This window comes from Chiloscyllium plagiosum, unplaced genomic scaffold (assembly GCF_037043375.1).
Source record: "Chiloscyllium plagiosum isolate Xiang-an unplaced genomic scaffold, Cpla_swu_hap1 HiC_scaffold_13, whole genome shotgun sequence".
NCBI lineage: Eukaryota > Metazoa > Chordata > Chondrichthyes > Orectolobiformes > Hemiscylliidae > Chiloscyllium > Chiloscyllium plagiosum.
Window position 1 is genome coordinate 76,338,668 of NW_028270151.1, and position 17,539 is coordinate 76,356,206.

The 17,539-nt window shown below is 39.9% G+C and overlaps 1 protein-coding gene across 9 annotated transcripts in view; it reads right to left on the reverse strand.

Moving 5' to 3' along the window:
* LOC122555777 (Rho guanine nucleotide exchange factor 4) overlaps nucleotides 1–17,539 on the reverse strand; it is a 473,424-nt gene that overhangs the window by 73,930 nt on the left and 381,955 nt on the right. For all 9 annotated transcript variants that reach the window (XM_043701907.2, XM_087993755.1, XM_087993757.1 and 6 more), the window contains one exon: nucleotides 13,349–13,488. In XM_043701907.2, the coding sequence (XP_043557842.2) occupies nucleotides 13,349–13,488 (140 nt within the window). The remainder of the gene's footprint in view (nucleotides 1–13,348; nucleotides 13,489–17,539) is intronic.

The following is a 17,539-nucleotide window of genomic DNA, read 5'->3' on the forward strand; positions in this document are numbered from 1 at the left end:
TGAGACCAAGTTTACAATTAGGTAACTTCTGTAAAATTGCAGATTGAGATTCTCCTAAATATCAGCATAATGCATCAACTCATGCTGCTTCTGTTTTAAAATGGACATCATTGGATAAGATAGCTACTGAGAAAAAAAGGAATCCATGTTGTCATTTCCATGGACCATAACCCTGGATTTGCTATGAACAAAAATAACTTTAATTCCAACATGTGTTTTTGCTTCCAAAGAAGATTGACATAGACAAAATGACTGAAGATGTAAATCCAGTGGCTGTCTGGAGAGGAATTCTGCAATGTCACACCTTAGGCTTTAAAAAATGTTTCAAAGAGATAATTGCATGGCCAGCTAAACTGCAATCCCCTGTCAGCATCTCAGACTGTGAATTTGATGGTTTAAAACATAGCAGCATGCTGGATGAGAGATATATTTGGATTCTCCCTTTCAAGAACACAAGGACTGAGGTTAAAAGGGAACTTCAATCCTGGTCTGTATATGTTAGAGACCTGATGTCCTAGTGTATGGATTAGCCAGTTGTGTATGGCACAGGCTAATGAACAACTAATAAATATCACTGCTGTAAATAAAGGAGGAAAAGACTCTCTCTCATGCTGAGCTATTAGCTACCACTGTCAAAAGGAACCAGGGCAAAGAATTTCAATCAACCTAAAACCGAGAACCTCAAAACTGACTGTTAAGTTACCAACATCTTCAAGACTGGTTACATCTACTGTAATAGCCATTCTATTATCTATGTTCCATGGCTGACAAAGAGACTGCCTGTAGTATATTATAACATTTTTTTGATAAACTAACTTCTTAGTCCTAACCAATACATACAGTCTTTTCTGATGTAACATTCCGTTCCCGTGCGATCCTGCATTATAAGAAAATCCCGTTAAAACAGCACCATTTAAAACAATGATACCTAAACTGTAAGACAGCCAATACAGATAAGGAAAGTTCACGTTCTACAAATAATGGTTTAATAAAGGGTGACACAGTGGCTCAGTGGTTAGCACTGCTGCCTCACAGCGCCACGGACCCAGGTTCAATTCCATTCGAGGGCAACTGTCTGTGTGGAGTTTGCACATCCTCCCTGCGTCAGTGTGGGTTTCCTCTCGGTGCTCTGGTTTCCTCCCACAATCTAAAGATGTGCAGTTTATGTGAATCGGCCATGCTAAAATTGCCCATAGTGCTCAGGGGTGTGTAGGTTAGGTGCACTAGTCAGAGGTAAATGTAGAGTAATAGGGTAGGGGAATGGGTTTGGGTGGGATACTGTTCGGAGTGTCAATGTGGATTTGTTGGGCTGAAGGGCCTGTTTCCAAACTGTAGGGATTCTAGGAAATAGAACCAAATTCTACAATTGCATTATAGCCAATTCCTGTTAAAGAAACATGTGTTATAGCAGAACTGACTGCATGTGTATTGTTATTATTTCTTCTCATGATTAGTAACTAATAAACTCATGTTTTTGCTAACTCAAGATAGTCTGGTAAAATGGGATCCTTTTAAATATAATTTCCTTTGGTCTGGTAGAAAGCTACCAACAAAGGAGGGGATCCTTTCTATATTAACCTTGTTGTGAGTGGTGTGTGCGAATAAAGAAGGGGAGTCTATTCATCCTTGCTCAACCAGGGGTTTGAGGTTTCCCGTCTGGAATTGTAATATTTTGGAAAATCTCAGCTGGGATCTGGTCCTGACTATGAGAGAAACATTTTTAACCGGAGTGGTGAGAATGTAAAATCTACTACAGAAAACGTAATTGTGGAAAATAATATAGGTAAACTTAAGGGTGTCTAAATAGGTATAAGGGTGAAAAGAATAGAAGGCCAGAGGTATGAGTTTAGATGAAACAGGGTGTGAGGAGATTTATGTGAAGCATAAATGGCATAGATCACTTGGGCTAAAGGGTCAGTTTCTGTTAAGTAAATTTGAAGAACTTTAATATTAAACTATGCATCTTTGTAAATTTTGCCTGCATTTCACTCTCTACAATCTTGCAATGGCACAATACCTCTTAGTTTAGAAAATGATACACTTAATTCCATTAACTGCTCACATGCAATTATGCATTTGCTATGAGGATGGAGTTAACTGATTATGCACTGAATATATGTTGGAATATAAACTGAATATATCAGGAGACCTTTGAGGAGAAAGACTCAAAATTTGTAACAGATTGACAGATGGTATGGAAGGGGGAGGTGAGGGTGATGTGGATAAGGGCTTTCTCTGATTACTTTTATTCCTGAAGTATCAAACCCACATCAGAGATTTTAGAGACTTAGTAATGAAAATATCCATTTACAATTACATGAAATAGTTTCACAAGTTTAGCAATGTTAAGATTAACAATAACAGTATTGAGGTGTAATGCGCAATGCTGCACTGGGGTTAATTAGCCTTTGTGAAAAAAGTCTCCAGCAATCCTGAGAAAGTTTTTTGCAAACAACACAAATTCTATTGGCAAATCCTGCTTGACTTTCTCTTCTCTGACTCCTTGTAGTCTCCTTGTGAATGGAATTTGACCCAGGGTGCACATAATGCCAGCTTTTATGCTGAAAAATCCATCTTTCCGACTCAATCTCAGAATTTGGAATGAAATAAGAAAGTTGAAGTGAAAGACTCATTTTTCAGCTTTTTAGAACCTTTTGATGTTGACAGATCGGTCAGTTAATATAACAAGGCAAACAAAGGAGATTGGATGAAGAGGAGTGTCACGAACAGACAAATGTTTCCTAGTGTAATAGAGAAACATTACAAAGGACACTGTTTAACAACTGCTGTAAATATATGGTCATTCAACCAGTTCCTACATTTAAGCCAATTGATGGGACCACATACTTATGTCCTCACACTTTCTCACAGTATCTCTTTCCAGATATTCACATGTTGTATAGAAAACAGAAGCATGCTGCTTGTTCTACTTTGTGTGGACCACAGGATCTTAAAAGCAACAGCCAACAACAAGTAAGAGCTTCTGCCTAGCTTCCAAGATAAGCCTCTTGGATTTCTAATGTTTGTCACAGTTTATCTATGTGCAACACAAGAATTTACATCAGCACTGCAGAAAAAGAAGAAAAGTCCTGCATCTGTAGAATCTGTTGAACAATGTATGAGGAGAAATAATTTCCCAATGAAATCAAAATCACCAGAAATGTGAATTGACTGAAGAGTACTGCCACTATTGTATGATTAATTAAGTAGTATAATTTAGGCAGACCTTATGTGATATGGAAGTGAAAATACTGTATTGATGTAAGAATGAGTTTTCTCCTAAGGTTGAGGGGAATTTATCTTTGGATCGCAGCGAAGTTCTCAATCTCATTTTGATCCATAACAAAACTGACATATGAATGATGTCATCACAAGAAAGATAAGGTTGTAATCATTTCCCTGCCGCCTGGCCTGTGCATTCCTGATTTGTATACTGAAAATAAATAGGTATTGACAAACTCAGCAGAAATCCAAATACTGCTAAGGAATCATTTGGCAAAGACTTTGAGCTCGCACTTTGAGTGCATTTTCAACTGTGGATTTAACAAATGAGTACTGAGTCCTTTTGGAAAATGTTTGGGTGTGAGGAAGTGATGTGATGACTGGGTCTACGATGACTGGCTTTCATTAATGACAAAAAAAACTGCTGATGCTGGGATCCAAAGTAGATAGGCAGGAGGCTGGAAGAACACAGCAAGTCAGGCAGCATCAAGAGTTGAGAAGTCAATATTTCCGAAACATCGACTTCTCTACCTCCTGATGCTGCCTAGCTTGCTATGTTCTTCCAGCCTCCTGCCCATCTACTTCATTAATGACAGTCATCTTTGTGTCAGGTATGATCATAGCCACTGAAATGATTTCTTTTTACTTCCTCTCACCCCGCTCATGAAACCTAATTCATTATTGACCTCAGCTTCCTGACAATAATTTGTTGAGTTCTGTTAGATATTGAGTTCAGCTCCTCTCATGTGAACTCAGATATTTAAAACGCATGTCAACTAGTGGTCCTGACAGATCCAAACTAAGTACCATTGAGCAGCTGATTAGTTACTAGATAATATTTAATGGTGCCATTGAACACAGACTCCTTTGATCACTTTACATTGGATGAGTGCAGCATACAGGGTTGTAATTGGTCAGATTTTATATGGCTGTACAATATTCGGTGTTGACAAGTAGATAACATCATGACAGGTGAACTGGAACAGCTTTAACATGACAGCAGAAGCAGCAGGTGCAGTGCCCATAGCTTTTACCATTGTATGCCAGTATTTCCTCATGTCATGCAGAGTGAAGTAAATTAAACTGAGACTGACGATGAGGGTGGGCTTTCGATAGACCTTTGATACGGTCTGTCACTTGGCACTTTGGCTGTAGATTAATCAGCCTTCCCTCTCGCTATGCTTGAGCTGTGCTATGTTCTGACTGAGGATGGGATGCATGGAGAATCTGTCTTCCGTTGGTTTGCCAGGCTGTCTATCAGCTTTTTGACTGGATATGGTGCAGTTACAGAGTTCTGCTCTTATGTACTGGTGTGGTGCTGCCCAGCTCTGTCTGTATCCTAACAGTTTGGTATATCACATGTCAATGATCATGCATAGTAGCTTCACTAGGTTGATACTTAATTCAGATGTATGCTTGACACTCCTTTCTCCACCTGTCTCAGTGACAGAAGGTTAATCTTTTGCCTTAATAGAAGTGGGAGATGCACTGGTTCATGAGGTAAAGATTGTTGTGCAGTGCAATTCTGCAGCTGATTATGCCCTACAATGTCTTTTGGATGTGTATTTGGCCTGCTAAATTTGTGCAAAATGTTAAGACATGATAGTGCTGGTTCTCACACCAGTGGCTGTCTCAGAATGAAGATGAGATGTTGTCTCTACAAGGACCATGTGTTTGTCATTTCTACAAATGATGGAAATGTGTTGCTGGAGAAGCGCAGCAGGTCAGGCAGCATCTAGGGAACAGGAGAATCGACGTTTCGGGCATTAGCCCTTCTTCAGGCTAATGCCCGAAACGTCGATTCTCCTGTTCCCTAGATGCTGCCTGACCTGCTGTGCTTCTCCAGCAACACATTTCCATCTCTGATCTCCAGCATCTGCAGACCTCATTTTCTCTTCAAACATTTCTACAAATGTCAATCCGGACATTGCCTCACCTCCACCATCAGTTTAATATGACTGTGGTATGCCCCAACCATGAGGTACACTGCAGCAACTCACCAAGGCTACCTCAACAGCAGCTTCCAATCCCACGACCTCTACTATCTCGCAGAGCAAAAGCAACAGACCATGGGAACACAACCATTTGCAGGCTCCCCTCCAGGTTACACACATCCAAACCTGGTGATATATGATCCTTCCTTCATTATAACTCAGTCAAAATCCTTGAACTCCCTTTCTAACAGTGCAGCAGGAGCACTTTTACTCTAAGAACTGCAGCGGTTTAAGAAGAGAATGTCTCACCACCATCTTCTTCAGGGTAATTAGGATTGGGCAATAAATGCTGGCCTTGCCACTAATGTAAGTGATTTTGACATTTATTTAATTGGCGCATGTTGAATCTTTCTGTTCCAAAATTGCTGCTGTGTTGCAAACATTACAACAGAGACAACACTTCAAAAGTACTTATCTACTAAAATGCTTTGCATTGCCCTGCTCGGCGCTATATAAATGCATATCTTTTCTCTTAATTTGACCAGCAACAATTTGTATTTATTGCTCTTTAATGGCGTAATAAAAATGTTCAAGGACATATAACAAGACACGACAGCAAGCCACATAACGATAATTATGGAAGATTGTCAAAGAGATCTTCAAAGAGATAACTAAGGTGGAGTGATTTAGGAAGGAATTACTCAGCACAGGCTTTGGACAGCTGAAAACACACTCACTAATCATGAAGTGATTACTAAATTAAGGATGTTCAAGGGGCCACAATTATAAGAGGTCAGATATCTCAGCCCGTTTAGGCTGGAAAGGGTTACAGAGATAGCGAGGAATGAGGCCATGGAGCAACTTGAGAACATGGATGAAAATTTTAAAATCTGGATGATCCTTAGCTTGGGGTCAATGCCAGCATAATGGTGATGAATAAATGGGACTGTGTGTGAATTAGGACATGGGGAGCCTGGCTATGGAAAGCCTTAAGTTTATAGGGGGGTTGGCATTGATGTGTTTCCAATAGTTAGATTAAGGAGGATTCTGTTGGGGTGTCTATCTATGTTGTAACTAACTTAGAGAGCTTGATACCTGAATACCCAAATCCTTCCTTCCCTAACATCCCTCATCTGGAAGAACAGCAAATTCAGAAAGATCAGGCATAAAGTAGGAGGAATAAAATTTCAAAAATAATTTTAACAGTTGCAATTCTTGATCAACTTATTCAAAATATGATGTCAGCAAACTAAAAAATGAGAAACTGCAGTTCTGAAAGAATTAACAGTATTCTTCATTCCCAGGCTTGGAGCTATCATCAAACATTAGTGAAGAATGCAGTACAATGCAGCACTGCCAGAGAAGGAAAAAAACCCAGTGCTTGAATCTTTCACAGCAAGCAGATTATATAATTCATGCGCACACACTTACTGTAAATGTCTTGAGCTGTCTCTGTTTGCAGCAACAGAAGTCAAAGGTAGACTTTATCCTCTGGAAAGTAGAGCTTTGCTCACAAATGGCTCATGGGCACACGGCCCTTCAGTAAAATGCTAATTCTGGAAATGGCACAGCACCACTGGTGAGATAGACGGTTCCTGCCTTGGTACCCTGAGAGTCAGGAATTGGGACTGCCCACAGAGGCTCAGGGAAACAATGGTGCTCATTACAACACGGTACCAAAGGCAAATACTGATTACAGCTGTTCTTTAAATCAGAAATGCCATTTCTCATTGTTTTAATGCTTTGCTTAAATGAAATTCTAGGTCTATTCATTTTTTAGTGGGAGTTTGCAATGCATTGCAATTTTATTTTTAGAATTTATATATGCACAATGTTGTTAACTGCTTCATTGACCCACTTTGTTAAAAACAAAAAATTTTTCATTGCTGCTTGACCAACAGAGTAAGATGCAAACTCTGAATCATTTAACCCATTGATGGATGTTTACAGTATATTTAAAATAAGTAACAGACCAGGCTGCCTTTTTCAAAGTTCCTTGAATGAGTGCTGCTTACTTTCATAAACATACTCTGGGGAAGAGGTGGTATTTCATCCTGTTATTTTTCCCAACAGTAACAGAGCCTGATTATGCCCTTCAGGAGATATAAGGACATTTGTGCAAAATAGAAAGAATGAAATAGATTTTACGTTTTGAAAAGAACCGCAGGTTGCACTTGAGTTTAAACAGGTGGACAACTTGCCAATACTAGCAGTGATAACAGATTCTGACTTTCAAGCCATAGTTTTAAACTCATGATAAATATATAAATGCACTTCCTCTAACTACCTTTCAGAATTGTTATGGATCAGATCAAACCCCTCAACATATTAGAAGATAGCCTAAACTCTAATGTTTTCTTATTCTAAAGGTATGTGTAAGGCATTGCCTTCTAGATGCAATTCAATTGGTCAAACTGCTCATCTTTAGGCAAAACACACTTCATTTTTCCACTAAAGTTAAAATACAGACAAGCTAAAAACAAAATAACTGGCTTTATTATAACTCTATCGAAATGTTTAACAAAATAATACATATTAACTACTACTATTAACTGTTCTAATATAGTAGCACACCACAAACACATTCTTGGTAAAGGCAAATTCAGTGCAATTCTAGCAGCAGGAAGAGAACCACAACTTTTAGCTGTATCAGACAGAGGAATAAAAGCTTCCACATCCAGCTTCAAAAGCCAGTAAATGCTGAAAGCTAAAACTAAAAGTCCTGGCTCTGTGGGAGCTTGACCACACCCATTTTGGCTACTTCTATTGGTTGAACTTGGAAAAAACCCAAGGTCTTGCAAGCCTTTTACTTTATTGGCTTTGATCAGACCGCTCGGCGCCTAAATCTCAAACTTTCTTGTTTAAAAATCACCTATTGAACACACCTCTTAAAGCCATTGTATCATCACAAGAACATAACTTCACTCAATTTAATGGACACAGTGAATACTTGGACCAGGTCAAATGTCCAGTATGAGAATGAATTCAGAGGGAGGGTAACATTTGAGAGTCTGTCAGCTGAGCATCATCACTGACAGCAAAACTCATAACTTTATGCAATAGAGTATAATACATGAAATTATTTTTCAAGTCTCCTAATTCGTTTTCTTATGATAGCAATTGTACTATTTTATTAATAATTAAACAAAAAGCTGGAGAAATTCATCCATCTGCTAGCATTTATGGATAGAAAATCAGCGAACATTTCAAGTTCAACAACTCCTCTTCAGAACAGGATCATTGGACACAAAACATTGACTGTTTCACTGTCCACAAATGCTACCAGTTCTGCTGAGATCATCTTGCACTTCCTGTTTTTATTTCGTATCTCCACCAGCTGCAGTATTTTGCTTTCATTTGTGCGTGCACTATTTTATTTGCCTGATAGTCAGCTTGACTCAGTTACGTACATGTCACACTTAACAATGGAACTGTGATATTGTTCCTAAATGGCTAAAATCAGTTTACTTGGAACTCCTGAGCACAAAACTTTCAATGCCATCTCTCAGTCAGATTTCAGGGGTTCTGGATACATCCAGAGAGTTGAAAAGACAATCTAAGCTAACACATCTATCTAATAGTGAAGGATGATGTACTGCAGGAGTTGCTGTCTTTTGGTTGAGATGTTAAATTGTGCCTGTGTCTGCTTTCTCTGCTGTCTGCTTTCTCTTGAAAGATCGCAAGGTTTTTCAGAAGAAGGGAAAAGGAGTCCACTCAATCATGTAATAAATCCCTCAACTAATGTCACATAAAAACAGATTATCTCATCATTTAACTCATTGATGCAAATGGGTTCTCTAATGGTAGCATCCAAGGCACAAGATTACTTTGTGCTGTACAGCTAATTGTAAATAAGCCCATCAGAGATCTTCAAGTAAATGGAATCTGCATTATATTTAGATAACACAAGAATATCATTGTATTTCAAAATCAGCAATGGAGATAAAGGATACTTCAATGGTTGATGAGCCCAGGGAAGCAGTGAGGTGACTGTCTCTGGATTGCTCCCACCATGTTGTGTTGCTACCCAGTGGTCTCCATACTTGTTCAACACAGTGCAGTATGCAAAATAGCCACAGTCTTACCAGACCATAAAGCTGCTTGTTACAGAGAGAGAGAACTTGTGGTGGTTTAACCTGAGGGTCACCATATCTCAAGTGAGGGCAGAGTTGAGAAGAGATTCCTTCATGGTGGCCTCAGCTGCTGTGGGAATTGAACCTGTGTAATTGGCATCACTGAGCTTTGCAAACCAATCATACAGCCATCTGAGCTAACTGACTCCCTCTGCAACATTGTATCTTTAACTTGATTCCCAATAAGCCAACAATACTCAATATTGACAAACATTCTTCGGTCGCAGCCTGATTCCACCATAGGGCTTGCATGAAGAACTGATTCCTTGCAATAAATAAAAGTATTTTCTACTGACGGATACAAAGTTTGCACTACTGTTTTTGCTGAAATAAACCACAACCTCCAAAAACATTCAACTCAATGCATCTATTTGAAACTAGATTTCATTTCTTACTTTGGTACTTGTGCTAGTCACACCGCTGCTACTGAGCACTGGTGGTGGAGGGAGTGGACACTTGTGGATGTTTGCCGATTAAGTGGACTGCTTTGTCCTGGATAGTGTCCAGCTTCTTGAATGTTGTTGGAGCTGTACCCATCCAGGCAAGTGGGCAGTATTCCATCATACTCCTGACTTGTGCCTTATGGATGATGGCAGGCTTTGGGGATCAGGAGGTGAGTTACTTGCTGCAGTATTCCTAGACTCTGACCTGCTCTTGTAGCCACTGTATTTGTGTAGTGAGTCTAGTTGCATTTCCGGTCAGTGGTAATCCCCAGTATGTTGATCTTTAGGATTCATCCTTCTCAATTAAAGTTAAGAGGAATCATTTAAGAGTACGTGTGATTGGGGACTGTAATCGAAAGTATTAAAGATTATTATCCCTCACATACTGATAATTTCTTTAATAACATACTGTTGTGCTAAACTGTTCCCCACCTGAAGTAATTTAATAGAATTCTAATGTAAAAATGTCTATTCCGATTCACACCTATTCATAAAATTCCGAAGCATCAATACATTTCACATTCACTGTTATCATATCAAATTTTCAATGTTCTCAACTATTGTCCATCATTTCCCATTGAATGATTGCCATGATTTTACCATCACCTTGAACTGAAGAATGCTCATTCAAATACAAACTGTTCCTGGCACTGTAAAAACAAGTTCAGTGATATTGCAGTCCTGAAGGATCTTGGAGGGCTGCACAAGTCCCATGTCATGTTACTTGACTGCAGCAACCAATTGCCAATTAGTAAATTCTTTAAGTATACTTCCCATTAGGAGGGTGGTATCATTGGACTGTATATAAACATAGTTTTAAGTTTAATGAAACATGGAGAGACAATACAGGCTCAATGGTATAGCTTTGAGGGGAGCACATGAACCTTAGGGTACAAGTACAGAATTCTCTGAAGATGGCCAGCAACAATTGTTAAGATGGTTCATAGCATCCCTAGATTTATAAATTGAGGCATAGAGTTATAAAAGCAATGCTACACCTTTACAAATCATTGGTCAGATCACATTTGGAGTATTGTGTCCAGCTCAGGGAACCGTATTGAAGGAAGAATGTTAAAGCCCTGGAGAGTCTGCAATGGAGATTTACTAGAATAGTCCCTGGAATGAGGGATTTGAGAGATGGAGGAAGATGAGAACAATTGGGCTTATTTTCCTTGGAGCAAAAATTAAGAGATGACCTTTCTGAGGTGTTTAAAATAATAAACTATTTTGACAGGGTGAAGAAGGACATTCTGCTTTCATGAGTTGGTATGTCAGTAACTGGAGGTCACAATTTCAAGACTGTCAGCAAGACAGCAAGGAGTGAAATGAGGAAGAACGTCTTTAGTCAGAGAGTTGTTAAGAATAAGAATGTGTTGCCTGAGAAGAGTGGTGGAGACAGATTCCTTAGACGGTTTTAAAAGGGAGCTTGATATATATCTAAAAGCGATGAATTTTGAGGACTACAAAGAAAGAACTGGGGACTGGGACTAGCTGGGTAGCCCTTTCAGGAGACAGAACAGACACGACAGTTCGAATGTCTTTCTTCTCTACAGTAAAATTGTACAAATCTATGAAATGATTAATACAGCAAATCACTTTAAATAAGGGTCTTGATTGTTTTCTGAGTGGACATAGTTTAATCTACTCTGTGCATCTCATGATTTTGGAATCCTCTATCAGACCTCCTCTGAGCCTTCCTTTTTCCAAGGAGAACAGCCCAAACTTTCCAGCTCCTGCACTCTATCCTCAAAGCTGAAATTTCACATCCCTGGAACTATTCTTGGAAATTGTTTCTGCACTCTCTCCAATCCTTCCTATAATGTGGCACCCAGAACTGTACACAATACTCCAGCTCTGGTCAAACAAATGCCTTATACAATTCAACATCACTTCCCTGCTCTTGTACTCTATGTCCCTATCATTAAAGCCAAGATTACATATGCTTTATTAATTGCCCTCTCATCTTGTCCTGCAACCTTCAGTAATCTATGCACATATGTACCTAGGTCCCTCTGCTCCTGCACCTCCCTTAGAACAGTACCCACTGTTTTATGTTGTTATTCAATATTCTTCCTACTGAAATGCAATATCTCATACTTCTTTACATTGAACCTCATCTGTTGCCCATTTCACCAACTTATCAATGTCCTTTTAGAGTTCCACACAATCCTCCTCACAGTTTACAATCCTTGCAATTTTCACACCAAGATCCAAATCATTAATACATATCAGGAAATACAAGGTCCCAGTATCGACCCTGGGAAACTCACCTACAAACCTTCCTCTATTCTGAAGCATACTCTCTTTTTTTAAAAACCCTCATGGGATGTGACCATCACTGGCTGGGCCAGCATTTATTGCCATTCCTAGTTGCTCTTGAGAAGATGGTGGCAAGTTACTTCCTGGAATGATTGCAGTCCACCTGCTGTGAGTTGACTGACAATGCCATTCGGGAGGGAATTCCTATCACTTGGTAAATTTTGAATGCACATTCCTTTTAATCCATGACCTGTAACTTCCCTAGAATCCATACAGTGTGAGAGCAGGCCGTTCAGGCCATCAAGTCCACAATGACCCTCCAACCAGCATCCCACGCAGGTCCACCCCGGTATTCTATCCCTGTAAACATGCATTTCACATGGCTAATCCACCCCTGGACACTCTGAGCAATTTCGCATGGCCAATCCACCCAACCTGAATATCTTTTGGACTGTGGGAGGAAACCAGATCACCCAGAGGAAACCCATGCAGACACAGGGAGAATGTGCAAACTCCACACAGTCACCCGAGGTTGGGACTGAACCTGGGTCCCTGGTGTTGTGAGGTAGCAGTGCTAAACACTGAGTTAATGTGCCATCCCTTGCTAGTATGTTGTGTGATATTGTATCTTACACCTTCTGGAAGTCCTTGTACACCACATCAACAGTGTTACCCCCATCGGGTCTTTCCGTTATCTCTTGAAGAACTCCTGCAAGTTAGCTAAATGTGATTTAGGAATCCATACTGACTCATCCCAGTCAACCCACTTTTTCCATGCAATTACTAATTCTATCCTGAATTATTAATCCTGGAAGCTTCCCCACCTCGAAAGTTAAACTGACTGGTCTGTAAATGCTGAGCTTATCGTTACAATATTTTCTGAATAAATATTCGCAATTTTCAAGTTTTCTACCACCTCCCCCAAGTCCGGGGAACACTGAAATATGGTGCTTCTCACAATCTTCTACATGTCAGCTCTCTGCAAGATCCATCATCCATCACTCTTACACTGTCCATTCTCATTTCCTTCAAAAGCCTCGAATGTATCTCATCTAGTTCTGGTGCTGTGCTAACTTTTAAGTATCAACCTTCTGTAACAATTTTTAACCCTTGCAGTGACACAGTTTTCTCACCTGTCACCATGACCTGGATAGCATTCCCCTCCTTCATAAATAATTAACCAGCTGAACACTTGGTGAGCAAAATATTACTAGTTGCTCTGAATGTCAATAATTGAAACATTGCTCTCAAGACAAAAATGCAATACTTAATTGATTAACATGACGAGTTAGCAGACGGGCACTAACCCAGTCTACTGAGACATTATTATTTTAATTGGTTCTATAACAAATGATACCTCATTGATGGCCAGTTGTTCTCCCCCTCCTCCTTGGTGTCCATAGCGATGATTCCCACTCCGATAGTCTTCGTACAAATCCTCCTCACTTCCAGCTTCATCAGCAAAAGCAGTCTTATCCGGTGCGCCATCGTTGATTACTGCATTGCGAACAAAAACAAGACAATTAATATTCGTGAAACCAATAAATAATTTTTATATTTACAAACCATTTTTGAAGTTGTCAGTGTAGAACATTCCACGGCATTTGAGGAATACACAATAGGTCAGAGTTCAAAGATGATGGATCTTGCAGAGAGCTGACATGTAGAAGGTTGTGAGAAGCATCATATTTAGAAATCTAGTGGCTGTTGCATGTGACATTTTTGACACCATTTCCCTGGAGTTTTGTAAGATGCACTATGGGCCAAATTTTCAAAGATCGCCTGCAGGTGAGTCTGGAGGATTCCCGAAAATGAGGGAGAAAAGCCATCAGGCCAGTTCCATGACAGATTCCCCCTTCACGTGATATTTCGGGAGTAAATGTAAAAGCAGATCTGGTTACCTGCATGCAGCTTAATTAAAGACGTTCTCCAGGCATTCAAACCAGGAAATCAGGAGATTAAATGGTGAGAGCCTTCTCGGAGCATGTGTGGTATTAATTGGAGCAGGAAATTTCTTGCAATGCTGATGGTGCCATGCTACTAAACACTGCCCATTACTGTGCCTTCTGTCCAATGGTACCAATCCTTTTGACCATTCTTACTTCCACTTCAGCAGCACCTGCCTCTAGTAGTAGGGCAGTTGATCTTTCAGTACTGGTAGGCTTCCTATTGATCCTTATGCTTTGGGAGCCCACTCACTGGCCTTCAGTGGGCCGGACCCCCTGAGACGACAATGTAAATGGCTACCTTCTCCAAATGTTACTTGGTGTCATATCTGGAGCCCCCCCATCCGCATTTCACCCTGATGGCAGAATAGGTACCAGGGATGAGCATTCTGTATGTTTCTCACAACCCAACTCCTAAAAATGTGACCATAATGACTAATTACAAGGCATATTCAAAATTGAAAGTTCACTGTGAAACTGAGAAAAGCATTTGAATCAACAGAAATAAGAATAAGAGAGCAGAGATTTAAAGTGTTGTGCTGAAGAAGCAAGGGTGAAATGAGACAAACCTTTTTCACTCAGTGAGTAGTTAGGGTATGGAATGCACTGTCTGGAAATTTCAACTGGGGCAATCAAGTGGGCATTGGATCATTATTTAGAGAAAACTAATGCACATGAGTATGTGAGATTGGCACCAGGTAACTTTGCTCGTTTAACAAGCCATTGAATGGCCTCCATCTGTACCATGACATTGCTATGATTTTGTGTCACAGCTAATGGAGGAATATACAAGATGTCAGTAGCAGAAAACCTCTAACTCTCTTGTTCCTGTACATTGTCTTTAATGGGAGTGGTGTTCTGAGATAGATGAGGAATTTCAGTCTCTGGAAAATTGTATGAGGGTTTCTTCGGTGAATTCCACGTTTGGCACAGAGTTCGATCCCTTGCTTTGAACTAATTTCCAGGTAGCTAGGATGCATAGCTCACATTCCCAGTGGAATTTGTCCCATCAGCCTCTTGCAAGCAAAGTAACCTATTTGTAATTGGACTTTCTACAGTTTACTGGACACAAATATATTACAGGATTATCATTTACTTTAACGTGTGCTCTCAGGGCAGGTGAAGCTGCTGCTCTCCAGTCTCTTTGTGCACTATGTAACACGTAATTACAATTTAAATTTGTTTTGAGTTTGACAACAATTAATGTTGAATCTAACTTTAAGTGACTTTGAACTCTCAACAAATATTCACAGCCTGCACTAGCTCGTTACATAAGCAAAGTTACCTGTTGCCAATCTCCTACTTTCCCCCCTTACTCTTGCAAATAGTGAAACAGTGCCCTCTTGATTATCTCAACTGAAACTGGCCCCATCACATTTCCAGACAGTGCATTCCATACCCTAACTACTCACTGAGCAAAAAGGATTTTTGTCATTTCACCCTTGCTTCTTCTGCACAAAACTATTCTGGATGCATTATAACATGTAAAAGAAATCATTCAGAGCTTGACAATTAACCACTACAATTTTGTTGATGCTTCAATTCATATTTCAACAGCAGTGTCTTCTTAATAAGGTTTCTGCAGTATGGCATCTGTCTAAAGATAGTCAAGCGATTACATTCTTTGACTCCTTGGATTTGTATTGTCAAACACATGCAGGTCTCTATGGCGACCATAGCCGACATAACAAGAACAAGAATAAGCTACAAATGGGAGTTGCATTGGAAAAAATAACGGCTTTGATGAAAGGCTATCATCAAAACTGTTATTCTCCTTATCTGAATTGCTATGTTAGCAATGGCTCATTTGCTACTATTCCTGTTTCTGAGTCGGTTTAGGATGTGTTTGCAAAAGTCCAGCTTGATATTCTAGGGCACTGCCGCAAGAGTGCTGCCTGGTCAGATGAAACACTAAACCGAGATTCTCGCAGGGGACTGTAAAAAAATTCTGGATTATTACTTGGATGAACAACAGAATCATATTCCTCACATTCTGATTCATATATATATCCTTCAGTCAACATCACAGAAGCAAGCTATCTGGTCTTTATCACATGACTGTTTGTGTGTGCAAAATTGCTACTACATCTTTTACATTATAACTGTGACTACACCTCGAAAGTGCTTTATTGATTGCAAAGTGTTTTGAAGCAGCCTGTTTGGAAAGGTGTTATATAAACGCAAGTCTTTTTTCTAACAATGGAAAAAAATGTGAGACTTTTGGCTTAACTGGGCAATACGTCCCACCTCTCATGTGAAGATCACTTGCACCTCAGAAAGCACCATTATCGTGAAAATGTTTTCTTTGCTGTGGTTCAGCCAGCTGACTCGAAACCTCCAGGTGAATGTTCACATTCCTGGTCTTGGGTGTCTGCAGAGGTCTCACCCACTACCAGAAGTGGGGACTTCCAGTTCAGGGCATCTTTACCAATGACATCAACTCCTTTGCTTTTGTTGTTGGTATTCACAGTTTCTTTGATCCCTTTTTAATTGTCCAGAGCTTAACCAAGCTGACAATGTGTTAAGCAAACAGGATTTGGAGATGCCGGTGTTGGACTGGGGTGTACAAAGTTAAAAATCACACAACACCAGGTTATAGTCCAACAGGTTTAATTGGAAGCACTAGCTTTCAGAGCGCTGCTCCATCACAGAACTACCTGATGAAGGAGCAGCGCTTCGAAAGCTAGTGCTTCCAATTAAACCTGTTGGACTCTAACCTGATGTTGTGTGATTTTTAACTTTAAGCAAACAGAAACTCTAAGCCACAGGAGTAATGCTTACAGTCTGGCATTATGTTTTGTATGAGCCGTTGTCTCATGACTTGAGAACTAATGGTGTATGGTTAAAAAAATTATTTCAGAAGGTAAATTAATACATTTACTCAGAGAGTGATAAGGGCATGAATGCCCTGCCTGTCAGTGTAGTTAACTCAGCACAATAGTGAGTTTAAACAATCCTTGGATAAGCACATGGATGATGATGGGTTAGTGTAAGGGTATGGACTTAGATTAGTTCACAGGTCAGCACAACATCAAGGGCCAAAGGGCCTGTTCTGTGTGGTATTGTTCTATGTTCTATTTTGACAATTCACTGTGCATTTTTTTGTCAGAAAGTGAAGCAATCAAGGGAAAACTGGAGTCATGCATATGTTCAGACCACTGATGGTCAGAATTGTTGAACTGTGACTCCTCTATTTCATGAAGCAGTAAGTCAGTCACCCTAAAGTGCCTATTAGAATTTTTTAGTCCCCTTTTTCTCCTTTCCCAACCATCAATCCTTAATGAAGAAAGCCCACTCAAGATATTTTTAATCAAACTGTCTAACATGATGTGGCACATCTGTGGAGAAGGTGGGACATGAACTCAGGCCATCTGGCTCAGAGTCAGGGACACTACCACTGCACCCCTGGAGCCCCAAAACCAATCCCTAAAATAGTGTGGTCTAAACAGCATCTGTTTTCTTCTTTACTTCGAGAATGTTCTTAAAAGGATTGATCATTTACAACATCGTCAAGGATGACGTCATGCAGTCCCTGGGGTCAAGGCAACTATCAAGGGTTCTGTGTACAATGTGAAAGGGCTTTCAGAGCTGTGCTGCTACCC